The 19,518-nt window shown below is 37.7% G+C and overlaps 1 protein-coding gene across 1 annotated transcript in view; it reads right to left on the reverse strand.

The window, feature by feature from the left end:
• Positions 1-783: 783 nt before the first annotated feature.
• Positions 784-19,518, reverse strand: part of kaznb (kazrin, periplakin interacting protein b) — a 143,802-nt gene continuing 125,067 nt past the window's right edge. The window contains 7 exon segments of the mRNA XM_079597444.1: positions 784-3,567; positions 4,464-4,487; positions 4,489-4,625; positions 4,708-4,888; positions 6,172-6,342; positions 6,686-6,822; positions 10,007-10,198. Of these exon segments, the coding sequence (XP_079453570.1) occupies positions 3,394-3,567; positions 4,464-4,487; positions 4,489-4,625; positions 4,708-4,888; positions 6,172-6,342; positions 6,686-6,822; positions 10,007-10,198 (1,016 nt within the window). The 3' untranslated portion in view covers positions 784-3,393.

Raw genomic sequence — 19,518 nt, forward strand, 5'->3', positions numbered from 1 at the left:
AACGCTAAAAGTGTGTCCTGGCAGGTATGAAACAAGATTGAAATCACCCTGAGGGTTCACACTGAATCATTCTTCTCTTTAGGCTTCATCAGATTTTAATTAGCTGAAAAAATTACCTCTATAAGACTCATTAACTGATGGGCATCGGGGCAGAGGACACCTATTTCGAACCTTTAGAGGAAATAGGCTGGCGCTCGTCTAAGCAAAGACAGAGCCTTGACCTTGCTCGAGACATCTGAGAGCATCCGCTGGCTTATGGAAAAAATGGATTTTAATGGAGATCGCAATCTGTTTCCATTTCAATTAATGAGAAGGAAAAACCCAATTGCTCTGAATTTACTGTAGCATGCTCTCCATCATGCTTCACGAGGCTGTGAATAGAAAACTCAAGTAGGCCTATATAATGTACTTTTTTTATGATATATAAACCCTAATAAATGTGTAGCATTTTAAACTAAACGAAATAAAGAATCAGTTGGTAGTCATGCGATGATGTTTTGGGTAGAAGTGCACATGACCGTGCTCATGTTTTGGATAACGGTGTACATGATAGACTGGTTCCAGTTGAAATATTTATATGAGTTATGAATGTAGTGAGTTTGGGGCATTCTCATCCACTGAGGTAAGACAATGTTAGGACACGTGTTAACACAGATGGTGGGGACGGGGTCACCCCAAACCATGGCAACCCCAGAACAAGAGGGTTAAGAGGAAACCATTATGACAACTTGCACACAAACACACACACAGGGTCAAGAAGAAAGGCACATGGATGTTGGGTTATGTGTTTTTATTTTAAAATAAGTTTATTTTAATTGTTTCTTTTTTTCTTTTTAAATCTCCAGAGTGTTAAAACCTTCTCATCAGTCTGTAAATTCAAAGATAGTCTGGTTTCATTGAAATGACCTCTTTCCTAATCTTTAAATAAATTCTTTAATAGATTTAATCTTATATCTCACATAATCTACTTTACAAACCTTACAACATAAAATCATTAGAGTGACATGAGGAATGAAGTTCAGTTTTAATTTAAAAGATCAAAACAAAAGAGGGAAAAAAATAAAAATAAATCAGTGCCACCAAGATGCAAAGGAAAGCTTGAAACGGAAAGAAATATGTGATATGATGACATCATTGGGTTCAACATTAATGGAGAAGAATGTTATGAAGCAGGGTGTGTTGTGAGTTCTCACGGGCATTCGATTTGCACAATTGATAGAGCAGAGAAAAGAAAAGAAAATATTCCTATGTATTTTCTTGTGTTCTTCTGCAAGCTGCACTATAACCCTTTGGCACTTTATTGATGTAAGGTCAGCACCTGGTTTATGAATATTCCAGATCCCAATATCCCAAAATACTTTCCCAATATCACTTCAAAATCAAACGTAATTCCTCATAGGTTGTAAAATGTGAGATTTTTTTAAATATGGAAACAGTCTAATAAATAATGCTACATGTCTTTTAGCACAAAAGGGGCAGGTGATCTGATCAGACCAAGCAGAAATAGCTCGACAAGGCCAGTCTGATGCATGCTGTAACTTTATAACTGAATTACTCCATCTTTTCGCAATCTACCATCATAATGGAACTAAACTGCCTAAAATACGATTTATTCAGTCTTTCCAGACGATAAAGAACAGATTTTAAGAGGTTTTCATTTCACATTTGTCAAGATTAAAAAGATCATTGGTGCAGCCTTGCAAGAGGACATAATGCATAATAAAATATTAGCTTTCAAATGATCATTATCTCGGTTTGGCAGCTGTCTGAGTGTAACTCTTGAGGTAAACACAAAATTCCCCCATTAAGGTGCAGCCCATTCTCTGCAAAATTTTGCGGGTTAAAAAGTTCTCTACACAGATATCGCTAGTATTCAAGTTGGTCACGCGGATTCACGATGGATATTAGACCTTTTTTTGCCCGCAAAATCTCACAGAGATATTTGACCGCAGCTTTACGCAGATGTTCCCTTAGCGATTAGATTACTGAGGTGAACAGCTAAGGCAAACATTTAGAAAACTATCTTATCCGGATGTAACACCGTAGATCCTAACATTAAAAGTGCACTCGGTCATTTTTCGTTAATATTGTGCTGGCTGCCATCTTGGACTTGAAGGGATAGTTCGCCCAAAACTGGAAATTACATCATCATTTACTCACCCTCGTGTTGTTCTATACATGTAGGCTATTAGTTTCTTTCTTCTGTTGAACACACAAGAAGATATTTTAAAGAATCATGGTGACAAACAGTGACGTAGCCATTGACTTCCATAATATTTTTTTCCACTATGGAAATCATTGGCTACCGTGTCGAGTCGACTGTTTGATTGTCAGCATTAAATATATTATTTTGTGTTCAACAGAAAAAATACACTCATACAGGTTTGGAACAACTTGAGGCTGAGTAAGTTATGACCAAATTTTCATTTTTGGGTCCCTTGAAGGCATATTCACATTTATTACTAAAAGAAACTTTAACGATAACTATATTAGCGTCCACACTAACAAACTCTATTGTTATATATTGTTTCTCTGTGCCGTTATCATTATAGTTGGTGTGGACTTTTCTTTTACATTTAGAATTATTTTGAAACTGTCGTAGTTATTGTCCTCGGTGTGAATGGGCCTTATACTGACACCTAGTGGCATGGGCACTAAGTTTAGAGATTCCATGAAGAAATGTCATATTTTAAGTCAGCCAAGAGAGTGAAGTGAAGAATAAATATATAACATTATAAATAACATTAGCTGGTCATGTGATCTCAACATGGAGTGACCCGCTGACATAAAACAGCTTTTATTTGGCTCACGTTTCATGTGATCATGTCATGCTAACATTTAAAAACGTTCATGATGGGAAAAATGACAGAGTGCACCTTTAAATGTTTCAGATGGAGCTCACGCTATGGTGTGTGAAGACAGCCTGGAGCTCTGGGTTCATGGTAAAAGCAGTCATGAAAAAGAAGCATTCCACATGAAGACATCAGCAAACACAAGGTGCACAAAGAGTTCCTATTTACAAATGCTCAGCAGTAATTCAAGTTTCCAGTTCATAAAAAAGAGACATATTACCACAAATAAAGCATTATAACAGCATTAACATATACACACGCAAATGATCCCATGTATATATTTATATCAATGTAAACATATGTACATATGCATACATATATAAATATATATTTCATTTACATAGATGTTTTTAAGTGTCGTTATGTACATTTCAAGGAGGCAGCAGTTCTTCCTCTTTCCTGTATTTTTCACGGGGAATACATTTGAAGGCACACACAAACGCTTATGCACGCTCGCACACACACATTAACTCATACATATCCAGGCGTACGTCCACACACACACACACACACACACACACACACGCACGCAATAGCACTGTCACCAGTCAGCATCCTCCTCTATATAATAATCAGGGGTGGAAGTACCATCAAACAGGCCCGGATCCAAGGACTTGCGTTGAGATTTTCCCCGGGCAAACACTCGAGAAAGTGAGCCGAGACTAATCTTCTCCTTCTTCTTCTTACGCTTCTGGTCCTCGAGGTCCTCCATGGACTGAAGCAAGAACAAGAAAAGGCAGAAACAGGGACAGCGAGAGAGGAAGGAGAAGAGAGAATAGAAAAGTAATGGTGGACATATGGGGGCAGGTCAGTCATGTGGTTTCATCAGGAATCTCAGGAAAATCTGCCCTCTCTCATCAGCACTGTTTCAGGGGCCCACGCACTCAAAATATTATTATTATTTACCAAAAAATGCAGTCGTTGCTACAATAAAACCTACAAAAAATATTAGACCACTCACAGAAATAAGAGTGGCAGAAATAATAGTGATCAATTCAATACGATGACTGTTCAAACGGCAGTCCTTTAAAGGAGCCAATCACCTTTCTGATTAGCTTAACATTTTTGTGTAGAGCAATTTGATCCAAAAATGCTAAATTTATGATACCACTATTTTGTAGTTGACTTCAGTATAGCTGCCCTGGGGAATTAACAATATATGCCATCGGGTGAACTCTCCAGACCCAGCTGAAACATGCTGGTTTAAGCTGGTCTTCCAGTCTGACAATCTGGAAAGGACCCAAACCCCTCTAAAACAAGCAAACAGAGCAGCGTGACCAGGCTGGCAAACCAGCATAGAGCTGCATTCAAAAGTGTTAAGAGTTAATAAAAATGACAAAAATCTTCTAACACATATGGAGATCCCATATTAATAATTATAAAATGATTGGTTGGTCACTGGGCATTTTGGTACATCACGCATAAATGTTTATTGCTGTTTCTACCAGCTTTTTTCTACAGAAGTTAATTCTTCTGTATCTTTTGATTGATCTGCATGAACCACCATCAACACAAAACGTGCCCCTGAAGCCATGCTGATGAGCAGCGCAGAGACTGAATATTTGAGAAGAGTGAAGGTGGAGATAAAAGCAAGTTGGGAAGGCTGTTTACTTGGTCGGGGGGGCCAGGCAGCTCTTACATTGCAGAGGGAGTGAGTCCGGTGGCGGGGCGAGTTGATGTCGCTCGGGGTGGATGAGCGGTCGCCGTCGGCAGCTGAAGCGTCGGAGATGACGGAGGGCTGGCGGGAGTGACAGGGGCTGATCCTTAAAGCAGCTGTGGAGACAGGAGACGTGTGTGTGAGGGGACTAAAGAAGACCTTTGGCGTATCTTTGCATGCTGTTGTGTAGGCCTGTACCTTGCCTGTCAGCGGGGTGTGAATGGTACAGGGTCTGTTGACTCTGTCTGATTGCCGCAGTGAGGGGAAGGTCTGCATGCATCACCCACTCCTGACTGCCGTTCACCACCGGCTCTGATGGCATCGCCACAGAGTGACGCTTTGGCACGTCTTTATTGAGAGTGGCCAGAGACTGCTTTGCCTGAGGTACAAAAGAACATGCACACAAACGTACCATATTTTAGTTGTGATGATCACTATAGAAGCTTTATACAGTTGGGTCTATAATTAAGAGGATCCAAAGTTAAAATGCTTTGATTTTTATATTTAATAACAAAATTGTATCAATGTTAATTTGAACTCCACAAGTTCATGTAAAACCAGATAATCATGTTCTCCAGCTGAACAAATGTGTCACAATTTTGAGTCTGTTTAGTGACCTAAAAATAATTTACATACTTTATATAATTTTAATTTGATAATTTATATAACTTTTGCTATATATATATATATATATATATATATATATAATATACAAAATTATTTTAACGTATATACATTAATGTGTGTGTGTGTATATATATATATATATACTGTATATACACATTCATTTTCATATTTTATTTGTATATATATTTATAATAATAGATTGTATATATTGTAATATTCCCAACTGTTCATCTGAATATTTTCAAAATATTTCCTCAAAAACTTTGGTTAATTCCAGGTTTCACAAAAAAATCACTTCTGTGTATGTTTATATATTTATAAAATATGTTTTTTTAAATATTTTATTTATAAATATATATTAAAATTGTATTAAATTAATTTTTTATTAAAAAATAAAGTTAAATACTTCTTAATATTCTAACTGTTCTTGCATAAAAATACAAATAAAAGTTTAATCACAAAAATCTTGGACCCCCCTGTACATCAATAAAGTTTACATTTTGTATCCATTACTCAGTATATAGATGTTAAAGGATATAAAGCATCTTGCCCCTCAGATTGCTCAGGGGGAAAACAGTGGATTTCAAAATCTCAGTGGGAGTGAAATCATTAGTATGCTTGAGATAATGTGTGCATGTGAATACTGGTGAGGCACACGGGCACAACAGATTAGGCAGATGAAGTGAGTAATGATGCTATTACTGCTCAGTTGACAGCCATGTGCCTCTTCATGGGGATTTTTGTGTGACTGCATGTTTGCACATTGTAATGCCAATCCAGCACAATGTAAAATTGCATAATGCAGATCAGTTGGGGTTCCATGATCCATCTGTGGATCTTAATTGATGAATGTTGAGGCTGATATATCGGCAATCAGAGCCACTGAGAGGTCATTCGAGAGCTTCTAATGATAAGAGATGCAAACCGTCAAGAGGATGAGTTAAGACAAGATAAGAGGTGTAAGTGTTTATGGCATTGTGGGAAGTGGAAGTGCGCGTCTGCGAGAGAGAGAGATCAAGAGAGATGCTATCTCACCATGGTGAGCTCTGCCTCTAGCTCTTTGATTCTGTTCTCCTTCATGTCTATCTGGGAGCGCAGGACGCTGGCTTGTTCTGTGGCCTCTTTAGTCTGCCGGCGCAGGTCCCATTTCTCTCGCTCCAGCATGTCCTTCTCTTTGGCCAGAGTCTTTACTGCGTCCTCGCTCTCCTGTAGCACAGCACACAGTCAGCATCAGTCCGTCACACACATGTAAACACACACAGACACACTACTTTTCTTTCAGCTAAAAAAACGATCAGTTTGTAAGTGGATCTGTCAACATATTGTCAAATGTATTAATCCTCCCTAAGTTTCCTCTAATACAAAATTTCTCTTTAAGATCATGTCAGCCAATGGTAAATTTATCAGTCTTTTCAAATTTACAATTATTTAGTGCGACCCTGAACTAAAAGAGAAAGAAGATACAATAACTAGATAAAGTAAGGATAGGCAAGTTTCGTTTTTGAAAGATTATAAGTGAACTGGTGTCAGTGGAGAATCTCATGCACACCTTTCTGTGCTGGTCATAATTTCGAATGAAGTCTCGGAGCTGCTCTTCTCGGCTCTCCAGTGTGGTGTAGAGCTGCTGCATCTGGTTCACCAGGTCAGCCTTTTCTGCCTTCAACCGCTTCCGATCACCCTTCATAGCTACACACAGACATACACAGTCATATTCAGAAATGCAGCAATAATATTCACCTTTAGCACATTATAAGCATATAAACAACCGAGTGCCTCCTGCATCATAACACACACACACACACACACACACACACACACACACACACACACACACACACACACACACACACACACACACACACACACACACACACACACATGCTTTGTGTCCTTGAATGACGCGTCTGCGGATTGTGCTCTGACCCCTATCTGTCAGATTAGAGTTGTGGACATACAAAGTGATGGATTACCCTGTGCGTGTACAAAATAAACAGTCAAAATCCAGTGTCTTGTTAGGCATCTTTTGATGATAATTATTATTATAAGTGGCATAAATAAATGACTGGTGTTGTAGTTAAAGATTGTGCCGCAAAACAGCCTCCAGGGGGCACCATGCTCCACTATAAAGTTAACATTACACACAAATGCATTTCATTTCAAGGGTTTAATTAGAGAGGAAATGTGAGGCGTAACACCTCAGAACAATTCCATATAATTAATTAACATTTCATTTACAATCTAAACCGCTCTGGGGTCTGCTGTCTTGTTGCTTGTAAAAAGTAAATCATTTATTTGACTTGAGGTAACTGTCTCGTTGCCCCTCAAACTGAAGGAGGCTCCTCATTCAACAGTCAAACCTGTTTTTCCACTATGATACCATTGACATTCATGAGCACACATGTACCCTACCATCCATCACCTCTGTCTCTCTCCCCATCTCTCTTCTCTCCAAAAGGGCCAAAAAGACTCAAATCTGATTTATGGTTTTGTTTGCTGAAAACTCAGCTCGACGCAGTCTGTCGCATGTGGAATATTTGTAATGGACTGGCAGGTTGCTCCAGTTCCTGCTTAGGTACTACAGGTGTTACATTACAAACTAAATGAGTGTCAAGTAACACGGTTGACCTAGTGTAAAGTGTGTCACGATTTTGAGTGCAGCGTTTTCGATGTAGATCTCTTTTAAAAGTGTTCAAGAATGTAGATAACAATTTGATGTCATTTCTATCAATTACTTTGCCCAACCATTTTCATATCATGTCATGTACAGATTAAATATGACAAAAGAAAAATCCATTTGACTGACAGAAGATTTATATTTTAAAAACATATGCCACACTTAACAGATGTAAGAATGTCATTTCGTTCAACCAAAAAAATGGCACTTGTTTTTTAAGAAAGACAGCACAACCATTTCACAAAAATAGATTAAATGGAGAGCAAATGTAGACTTCTGCCTAAGTCTCTTGCTTCTCATATTTTCTCTTGACAAAAACGCAAGGTGTCTAGATTGTCATCCTGTGTGTTTCCTGAAGCGATTCAGATGAGATCTCAACAATGTCTTAAACTGATTGTCAAGATACCAAAGTCTAAGATCAAAAGAGTTTAATATGAATATTAGCATTACAATTTCCGTAAGCAAGTAGTTTGTGCTTGCTGTTTATAGCTATTTATTCTTCCTGTATGTTAGCAATATTCTCATTTATGTCTGTTTTTATCTCTCCAAAGGAAATTAAAAGAAACATCTGAGAACTTTATTAAATCTAAGAAATACAAATATTCCTCTGAGACTGTATACTACTATACATGTTTGGGGTGGAAAAACAGTAATATTGTGAAATATAATTACAGTAACGGTTTTCTATTTGAATGTGTTTTTAATATGTAATTTATTCCTGTGATGGCAAAGCTGAAGTTTCATGCATCATTACACCAGTCTTAAGTGTCACATGATTCTTTAGAAATCATTTTAATCTTATTTTCTTTAATGTCAACTTTTGATCAATTTAATGCATCTTTGTGGAAAAAAATAGTAAACGAAACTGACCACAAGCTATTGAACTATAATGCATTTAAATTGGTCATCACTTTATAACTAAAACAAGAGTTACTTTGACACTTTAATATGTCAGCACATAACAGTTTACCACTGTTATAAACCACATTTCAAAAACCCTTCTTTCACACGTCTTCCTAAAAGCAGCTCCAGTTCACACTGCAGAAACTCATTGATAAAACACTTTTAAATGAATCACACTGCATCAACACTAACCATTTTTTTCTAGCACTAACATCCTCTGTTTATACAAATCCCTCAAATACTCTAAAAAAGCATTACACCCGAGATAAACAGATAGCTGATAAGATAAGCAACATCTCTCTCTCTCTCTCTCTCTCTCTCTCTCTCTCTCTCTCTCTCTCTCTCTCTTGTTGGGTTTCCATGTTTAAGGGGGACTTTACATAGACATAATGATATTTATACTGTACAAACTGTATATCCGATTAAAAAAAGATCAATCTGAATGATTTATGAGCTGTTTTCCTCATGGGGACAGAAAAATGTACACAAGGTCAAAAATTACTGCTATTACTGACTTTGTGGGGATCGGTAAAACATTTTTTAGCCATATAATCAAAAGCTATCAATTGTAACATTTGTTTAACAAACAACATAATTTAAGTGAACTTGCAACAATCTTCACATAAACCCATTACAATAAAATGTCACGTTTACCCTATGCCCTACAATATATCAGGGCTCAATTATTATTATTTTTGGCCCAGTTCAGATTTTTACTTGCCCTGTCAAAATGCACAAAAAGTTTTTCCAAGTTATTCAGTCAAGAGCAGTGAGTGATTTTCTCTTTTTCTTCTTCGATTATCCTTAATGACAGACAGTAGCAGGTCTGTCCGTTCTTTTATCCCGTTCAAGTCGCTGCCTGAAGGGTCTTTCTGTGCGCACGAGTCGTGTGTGTGTGTGTCAAACAGGCAGGAGATTTACAGACGCGCACCAGTACTGCACTGCGTTCTCTTTTGTGTCTTATCGCGCTTAAATTATTTAAAAAAGCATTTGCTTTTTGTGATCATACAATGTACCGCTAGCCAAAGGATGATGGAAAAAAATGTATGCTGCGTTAATTGTTAAATATTTTTAACGCATTAAACTGATATTTTTTATTGCATGCTATATATAACACAATTGACTAGTTGGTATTTGGCCGACCACTGCGATCCATCCCTGTTACTGAAACAATGATCTTGGGTAAACTCAGGCAGTATTGATGTGTCTAGGGAGGGTGAAGCGCTAGAACAGCACACAGGGGGGATTTCTCTGGTAATCCTGCAATATTGGCTTTGTGATTGGGGTTCAGACCTTGTAAGGCCTCCTTGGCACGTTCCAGCTCCTGCTCCTTCTCCCCCAACTGCACCTTGAGCTCGGCGGCGGACAGCGTGTCGGCCGAGCAGCCGCCGTGCGAGTCCTCCAGGTCTTTACTCAACATGTCCTTCATCTGTCTGAGGAGGTGCACCTCCTCCTGTAACTGAGCCACCTCCTCCCTCAGCAACACTGCAACAAGAGAGACGGAGAGAAAGAAATCACTTAGTAACAAGTAGCTCTCAGCAAGTAGTTGTAATGCTACATATTATTTCATATTTCTATGTGGCCAGCAGGCTAAGAGGAAACAGCATAATTATGACAAACAAAGAGTGGCTGTTAAGATATTTCATGAATTTACTCACTCTTAAACAATGCTATCTTTTATTCTTTTTAATCACAGAGAAGCAGACCACACAATAAAAAAAAAAAAATGCGCCATTCAGATCTGGAGGGGGTTAGAGACGATCTCTGCACCGTTTTCAAGACTCTTTCACAGAGTCAAGGGAGTTAGAGAACAGGCACATTAGGAATGAGAGCGAAACCACAGCAACAAGAGCGGGACTCAGGCCCACTTAAAGCAAAACAGCAGCAATTGGCAATATATCAACAAATACACAAGCAAAACTGTTTAGGCATTGAGAGACAGGAGGCTGAGAGGACACAAATGTTACAGAGCCTCTTTTAATAAGCGGAAGAGTGGTGCCTACAAGCGTCCCATATCTCAACCCCGCACTGAGAGTGCCTATAAACCAGAGCAAAGCTGATTGAAGGACTTTCAAAAGCTCATGTGGCGACTTTCTGTCGTCAACATTTCAAGGCTTGTCCCACTAATGTGGCGGAAACATCATCGAGTCATGAAAGTAAGCTGAATTAACCGAGCTGCCAGTCAGGTGCGCTCTGCCTCTACTGATACGCTCAGTAAGTGAATAAATTAAACGGAGGCCTTCGCTCAATGTACTCTGCATTACCAGGCAACAGCTGCAACATCAATCTTTTTCAGGGGAAACGAGGGAGCTTATCAAGTAATAGAATTCAATTAACTGTAAACTATAATGCACTAACACTGCAGCCTCGACAATAAAAGCCCAACTGGGATGAAGTAAATCTACAGCACTTATCAAGAACAATCAATACAATTAATGAGGTATTTTGCTTGGAGTGCAACATGGTAATGCAAAATACATCCCGCCATGCTTGTCATATATCTTCATACATATATAACTTTTAAACACTTCTTACCTAATTCAATTATAATGGAAGATATAATAATAATAAAAGTTGAATTAAATTTAAGGGTCTAAATACGAAATATTGATTTAACCTACTAAATATATATTTAGCATACAGTCATGGCCAAAATTGTTGGCACCCCTGGTAAATATGATCAAAACTGGCTGTAAAAAAATAAATCTGCATTGTTTATCCTTTTGATCTTTCATTCAAAAAATTGCCAAAATTCTAACCTTTCATTGAAGCAAGAGAATTGAAAGTGGGGCTAAATCACATTATGAAATAAATGTTTTTCTCCAAAACACGTTGGCCACAATTATTGACACCCTTTTATTAAATACTTTTTGCAACCTCCTTTTGCCAAGATAACAGCTCTGAGTTTTCTCCTATAATGCCTGATGAGTTTGGAGAACACCTGACAAGAGATCAGAGACCATTCCTCCATACAGAATCTCTCCAGATCCTGCAGATTCCCAGATCCATGATGGTGCTTCTTCTCTTCAGTTCAGCCCACTCATTTTCTATAGGGTTCAGGCCAGGGACTGGGATGGCCATTGCAGATCTTGGTTTTGTGCTCAGTGACCCATTTTTGTTTTGAATTTGATATTTGTTTTTGGATCACTGTCCTGTTGGAAGATCCAAACATGGCCCGTTATAAGATTTCTAGCCCCGGCTGTTAGGTTTCGATTTTTTATCTGTTGGTATTTGATCCAATCCATGATGCCATGTATCTGAAAAAGATGTCCAGGACCTCTGGCAGAAAATTAGTATTTTTTTAGTATACTGAATAATTATGTAATATTTATTTAGTACAATCTGAGAAAATATAAATATATACACGTTTTTATGAAATTAAATTTAAGACCTTTTTAAGACTCAAATTGAAGGGAAATCAATACATATGTTCTCTAAATATAATGTCTAGGGTGGAACACGAGTTCTATTAGCAACATTTTGGCGTATGAAAACTAAACTTTCAACAGATTTCTATTACTTTTTAATTAATTTTACAAATAAAAAGCAGCTTCAATCCCTCCGCTCCTAACCACTAGAATATGGACGTATATTTTACTGTACCTTCTGATCACACCGCAAAAAAAAGGGATGTTCTTCCTCGGTATGTTTGTCTAAAGATTCTTAAATCAAGATATATTTACTTGAGATGCAAAATAAAGTCTTAATCATAAAATCATAAAACGAGTTTATGATTAAAACAAGAACAAATATCTGCCAATGGGCGCAGATAAATCAACTTAATCCAAAGGCAAGTTTTCATTACTCATTTACAGATATTTGCTCTTGTTTTAATCATAAGCTCACCTAAAAAAAATATTTTAAGACCTCATTTTACATTTGCATGGAGTAAATGGATCAAAGATGTTTAGATATTCGTATTGGAAAAACAGAACAAAAAATACTGAGAAAGATAAAAAAAAAATGTTGTTGCAATGCATGCAACATTTAATGCCATGACTTTATAAATGTAAGACTTTCTGCTTTGATTTAAGACCTTTTTAATACCTTAATTTAATTTCTGAATTAAGACTTTTTAAGACCCACAGAAAAACCTATATATTTCACTTTTAAACACTTCCTACCTAATTTAATAGAGCCAATGAATAATCAAAGACGTAATTATTTTGAAAGTTGTATTCAATCTGAGGGTGCATGTGCCAGCTGACGCGACATCCCGCCATGCAGGAACCGCTGGTACCTCACCTACACTTTAATGTGACATGACATCACTCGATGAGAGCACTTCCAGATAAAACTGACAATTAATTCACTTCAACCAGCTAAGGCGCAGTTCGATAGCGGTGGATGTTTAAAATGATCCCACTCTTAAGCCGTGAACGTGCGAGACAGAGAGTGGGCCGGCCGCGAGTCGAGATAGCACCAGGTGCCCGAGGCATTTCTTCAGCCTGCCGTTGACAAGGTGAGCGTCTGCAGCGCGACTGATAAGACAGAGACAGGGACAGCCCATTGGTCAATGTCTGCACCCACCAGCAGGCAGAGGCAAGACACTGGGTTTCAACATGGCACAGGAAGCTTCCTTTTCCTGGAAAGTGTCATATTTCATGCTGCCGCGTTGGAGCCCAAAGCCACTTATTCATTTGTTTAACTCGGCAGAGACTTATTTGGGGCAGTGGGTCCAGCTGTTGTCCCGCTCTGAGCGCCAGCACATACACAAAGCTTTGGCTTATGACCAGGATTTGTATGAGAACTATGTGGCTTCTGCGCTCAAGCAACAGTTCAGCTGGTCTGTGCCAAACTCCTAAATGCAAAGTATGAATCATAAAATTACACAGTGCGTGATCCTCCATGTTAAGGCTCAGATTTTGCAGCAAACACACACCAGCGTCAGTCTATAAAAATGTCAAATTCATGGGATAAACAAAGGTTCTCTCAATAACAAACAACATACTAATCATTGAGTGAATCAACGCTGATCTCTGACATGCTGAAATACACAAACAAGACACTATTGAGTTCAGGTTTACATCATTCTTACAGTGTCCCCGAGATACAAACAAACCAGCAGATCATAACATTTCTTGAGGAAATATAAGAGGTTCAAAAACAAGTCAATATTGCATCAATGTTGGAAAACCGGTTTAAAAACCAAAGCATGTTAAAATTACACTGCACCTTTTGACCAGAAATGACAATTGAAATGATTTTATCATTTTACCAGTATATTATCTTAAAGCTTCTGTTAATCAGTGTTGTTAAAGGGTTAGTGGACCCAAAAATAAAAAATTCTGTCATTAATTAATAATAACTCACCCTCATGTCGTTCCAAACCCATGTTTGCTGATCAATGTTTATATGTGAATAAAAACCTCATTTCTGTTCATCATATAAAGTGATGGAGTCTCTTAAGAAAATTTGGACTAAACTGCTCAATTAATATGAATTAGTTTTACAATCTCTATGAACTTTATAGAGCAACGAAGTGTCCGCTGTCAATGGGAAATAGAAAGCTCTCAGATTTCATCAAAAAGATTCATCATTTCATAATTTGTGTTCCGAAGATGAACAAAAGTCTTACTGGTTTGGAACATCATGAGGGTGAGTAATAATTGACAGAATTAAAAATTTTTGGGTGAACTAACGGTTTAAAGGGTAACTCTCGCCAAAATTTATCCTAGACTATTTTTGTTCATCTACCCGAGTCAAACATTCGTGTAAAAGCATAATTAGAATGGAAACTCCACTTTTAAGTTTGACCGTATTTTCGTTTTCGGTCAAAATGCCTTTTGAATGCATGGGGCAGTACAATGAGAACATCGCTATTTTTACACTAATGAGGCTCGACACAACATAAAACTGAGCTTGAAGTATCACCAGGGGCTCTACACATGAACTTGAACATTGACTCTGTGTAGACAGAGTTTACTAAAAACAAAGGTTTTGTACGACTCTATCAGTTAGTGTTTCCGATGGCTGGAATTTTGTCAGTCAAAAGTATTCGATCTCCGAATGCAACGTAACATGAGGAGAGTAAAGATGGAAAAAAAAAAGCTGGTTTCCATGAGATATTGTCAGGAGGTAAGTGTCTAAGTTATCATCCTTTTCATTGGAATTACAAGTTCATGACATTTCCTCATATGGAGTCAGTTAATTACGTTGCATTCGGAGATCGACTACTTTTGATTGACAAAATGTCGGCGGACGGAAACACAGTAAGTTGTTCAAAATCTTTCTTTTTAGTAAACTCTGTCTACACAAACAATGTAGTCAATGCTCAAGTTCATGTGTAGAGCCCCTGGTGATACTTCAAGCAGTTTCATGTTGTGTCGAGCTCGACTCGAGCCGCCTTAGTGTTTTAAAAATAGTGGTTTTAATGTTCTCATTGTAGTGCCCCATGCACTCCCATTCAAAAGGCATTTTGACCGAAAACTAAAATACGGTCAAACTTAAAAGTGTCCATTCTAATTATGCTTTTACACGAATGTTTGACTCGGGTAGATTAATAAAAATAGCCTAGGATCAATTTTGGCGAGAGTTACCCTTTTAAAAAAACTATTAAAAAATGTATTTGGTAATTGAAATTTAAAGCACAGTTTACACACATTTACACAAAATTACTAAAACCTAAATACACTATCATTATAGTCTATATAATATACAATAAAATGGCACCATAATAAATGAGATGATGCAAGATGGCAGCAGTTGAATTTGTAAGAATTGAGAGAGTAGTAGAGAGTAGTGCCGGATTTAGTTACCCAGATGAGAAGACTTATGTACTGCGCTGACATGAACGACAGAATATTAGGAAATATCTAACTGCTGAATAAATCAATCAGAATGATTATTTCAGAGAGTATTTATTTAATAAAAATATATGAATTAATTATCCATCCAAGTATTATCTGGCATTCTAATCTATATAATTATTCTGCTTTATTCAGGACCAAGTTGTAATACGAGTTCAGTCTATTTGAAGAGGCTGATGAGTCTTCCCTCATAGAGTTGCATGAAATCTCATTAGAACTTCCTGAAAGGAGAGAGTGTATCTGAGTCTTTATGTTGTGAGAACTGAGGCTGATACACACAAAAGCAATCAGGCCCCTGATTCCCCAAAATGCAGTTCAATCGATTCACACTGACGTCATATCTCCACATCACTTATCATCTCAAAAGCCAAACTAACCATGAGCTAAAGTGTGTGGATAAATCAAAGCAAAACTGAGCCGTCAAAAAACAGCTATGGATGGGATGAGTCTATATATAAAGCATTAAAAGCTACTAAACGTTATTTTTTTTAAAAGATTTTTCTAGAACTAATTTCTGCCAAGTCTGTTATTCAAACTTGAATCAAGTTGGTCAATACGAAGCACCAAACACTTGTTTAACACTTATTCTATCACATTCATAAAAGATGAAGATTACTTAATTTAATAGGGTAGTAAAATCTCAATCACATTGACGGTGCTGTCTGGAGCCACATAAAATCATGACAGTAACCAGCTATATAAACTTGCAGTGGCAGTGATATTTTCAACTCAATGGATTGTCTTTATCTGACAGTTTTTGGCCTGCGGTTCTGCAGTTCTGTGATAAACCATTTCGTAAAGGGCTAAACTCAAGAATGCATGTTTCAACGGATCTGTAGACAAGTGCTGATGTATAACCGTCTCCAAGAAACTCCCAAACAACCTGCACACGCAACTGGGTCCTTAGGCAAAAAAATCCTCAAAGGGATATTCATCACTGAAAATACAGCGGAAGAGGAAAAACTAAGCATTATTTGTGGCAGGGAAATCAATCCTTGAGTTGGTTCTCCAAAACCAAAGTGTATCTTTACATGTTAGAGTTTAATGAAGTTATGGGATCCCAATAGCACCAACAGACTTCTAACCCAGAGCAGACCACATAAGGTCAATGATGGAGAGGTTGCAGGTGTCTTCGGGCTATGGCACACTTTCCAAATCTCAAGGGACGGCTGGATCTATGGAACGAACCAGAAATTAAAGGCTCATTCTTTATGCAACTAATTTTGCATGCAAACAACAACGATTCACCATGGATTAACAGTGACATAAGATTTACAGTGACAGTAAGCCCAAATAATCCATTAATAAAAAATGCAAAACATTTCCTCCAAGACATGGGCACGGTGTCTGTGGCATTTTCCCACAATGCTTTCCCAAACTAGCGCTGATGCAGGCTCTGATATGACCGTCTAAGGAGCTCTAAACCCTTAGGTTAAAATTTGAGAGCCCATTTTGGGGGGAGTCTAGGACCATACAGCAGCATGGGACTCGTGGTGAGCTGCAGTGGTTTTAATCATTAACATGAGCGAGCAGCATGCTGCGGAGAGTTCAAAAACCCTCTCGCTCTGAGCCTGTGTGAGTCAGAGAAGGTGAACCGATAAAACACAAAAGAGAATATCATTAAAGTGGATTATTCTGATTCTACCCTATTCAATCTTGCTCTTTAGGCTCTCTTTGATTTCTGCTTTTCCTTTGAGATATTTTGATCAATGCAAAGGAATGTTTCATCACATACTTTCTTTTTCATCGCATATATTTTACATTTTGTGCTTAGGAGCACAAGTTCACAGCCAATACAGAAGCTGGGCAGTATGCGTCCCACGCATATATGAGAAGCAGCGGTCTTTGGGGAGGTTTGTGTTACAGTTGACGTAGATCTTTCTGAGGATATTACATGCTTTAAAACTTATGGGAAATCTGCCTTAGATGTTATAGGTCAGTCTGTGAGTTCTTTTGAATGTTCAATAGTTAAATATTGAAAAACAAGGCTGGAAAATGTACGTGGTGAGAGTCACACACTCATGTGCAACGAAAACGATTCAGGGTCTTAACAGCATGGTGTTCAATAGATCGCACATGCATTAAGCAGGGCAGCTATTGGCACATATATGTCCCCGCGGACCAATAACTGGCTTCCTAGCGAGCCGTTCGACTCTGATGATTATGAATATAATTGACAGGCACAGAACATGATTCTGTGGGCTGCAGCAGGAGACCAGAGGTTGGTGCCTTGATGATAAGAGCCACTCTTCATCTGATGGATCACGCTGCTAATGCCTCTTAGGCTGAGAAGCACATTACAGAAGCACAAATCACGGCTCTCGTTTGTGGCTTGAGAGGAGAGCAGAGGTCGAGAGAGGGAGACTCTTATCCTGCTGTGATAGCAGTGAATCCAGCCACACAGGCTCCCTGATCTCCTGTCAATCACTCCTCTGGTGAAAACACAAAATACGTTTGAAAGGTTCATTAAATTAGCATTTCACATTATACTACACAACAGCCCTGTTTTTTTTAAGGACCAGCTTTTGTTGAATTTTGGATGTTTGTGTGGGCAAGGTTAACTAGCTTAACCAACAAGATGTCCTTGCGGAAATCGTCAGAGAATATTTTTTGTCCCATGACAATTTGTATAAGATGGTACAAAACAAAATGATTTAAAACATATATTTTTAAACTTTGTGTTTTCATATGCTCAACGTTGTAAAATATCAGGATTTCGCAATCTCATACAAATAATCTATTTTTGTAAAAAAAAAAAAATATATATATATATATATATATATATATCATTATTTTTGACCAAACACAGAAACAAAATAAACAGTCAAAAACCACGAAACAAATGAAAAACTAATAAATAATAATTAATTCACACAAGATATATTCATCATTAATAATCATAATTGTTCAGTTATCTCATCAAACACTATTCAGTTGCCAGTTAGATAGGAGAAAGGAGATGCCAGCAAATTCGTTAAATTCACTAGTAGAATAACTTCAAATATTTCATTATTTTTGTTAATATGAATTAACCAACATTTGACCTAACATTCATTCATGCTTAAGTGAAAATGTTTCAAAAGTGCTCAACATATTAAGATATTATTTACATTATTACACATACACATTATTATTGGTAAATTCATAATGGATATTATTTGTAATTGGTCTAATTTCTATCAAGCTATCAAAAAGCAAAAATAACACACACACACACACACACACACACACACACACACACACACACACACACACACACACACACACACACACACACACACACACACACACACACACACACACACACACACACACACACACACACACACACACACACACACACACACACACAAACACACACACACACACACACACACACACACACACACACACACACACACACACACACACACACACACACAGACACACACACACACACGCACACACACACACGCACACGCACACACACACACGCACAGCTCTTTATATTATTATAGTATATACTAATATATTGAAATATATACTGTAGTATAGTTTCAGACACATACTTTTCAGAGCAAATTCTTGAACAGTGTTTTGTGGCCCTTCTTGTGTTTCCATCTCCCTAGTATTTCTCATTTGTAAGATGTTTTGAATAAGAGCATCTGCTAAACGAATGAATGTAAATGGAATTGTAAACAGTGAGCCAAGCCATAACTGCAAAAAACTGTCTCAGAAGAGAAGCTAGTCAGAAACACTAAATATCAGCTTGATTTGGATTTTGATTGTTCCTTGGAACAACTGCCAAAAATGCTAAACGAGACAGTTACTAATACATCAAGTGAAACGCATAATTCCAAGACATTTTTATTAATCCGGATAAAATATTTGTGTACTCCACATAAAACCCCAACATGACCCAAATATGCTGCCCCATATAGGCAAAGAAAATCAACCTCAGCATTCTTTAAAGACCTACACAAGAGCTTATATCAAAAATAGCACCCACGTCAAATG

Source organism: Phoxinus phoxinus (assembly GCF_949152265.1).
Source record: "Phoxinus phoxinus genome assembly, chromosome: 22".
Taxonomy (NCBI): Eukaryota; Metazoa; Chordata; class Actinopteri; order Cypriniformes; family Leuciscidae; genus Phoxinus; species Phoxinus phoxinus.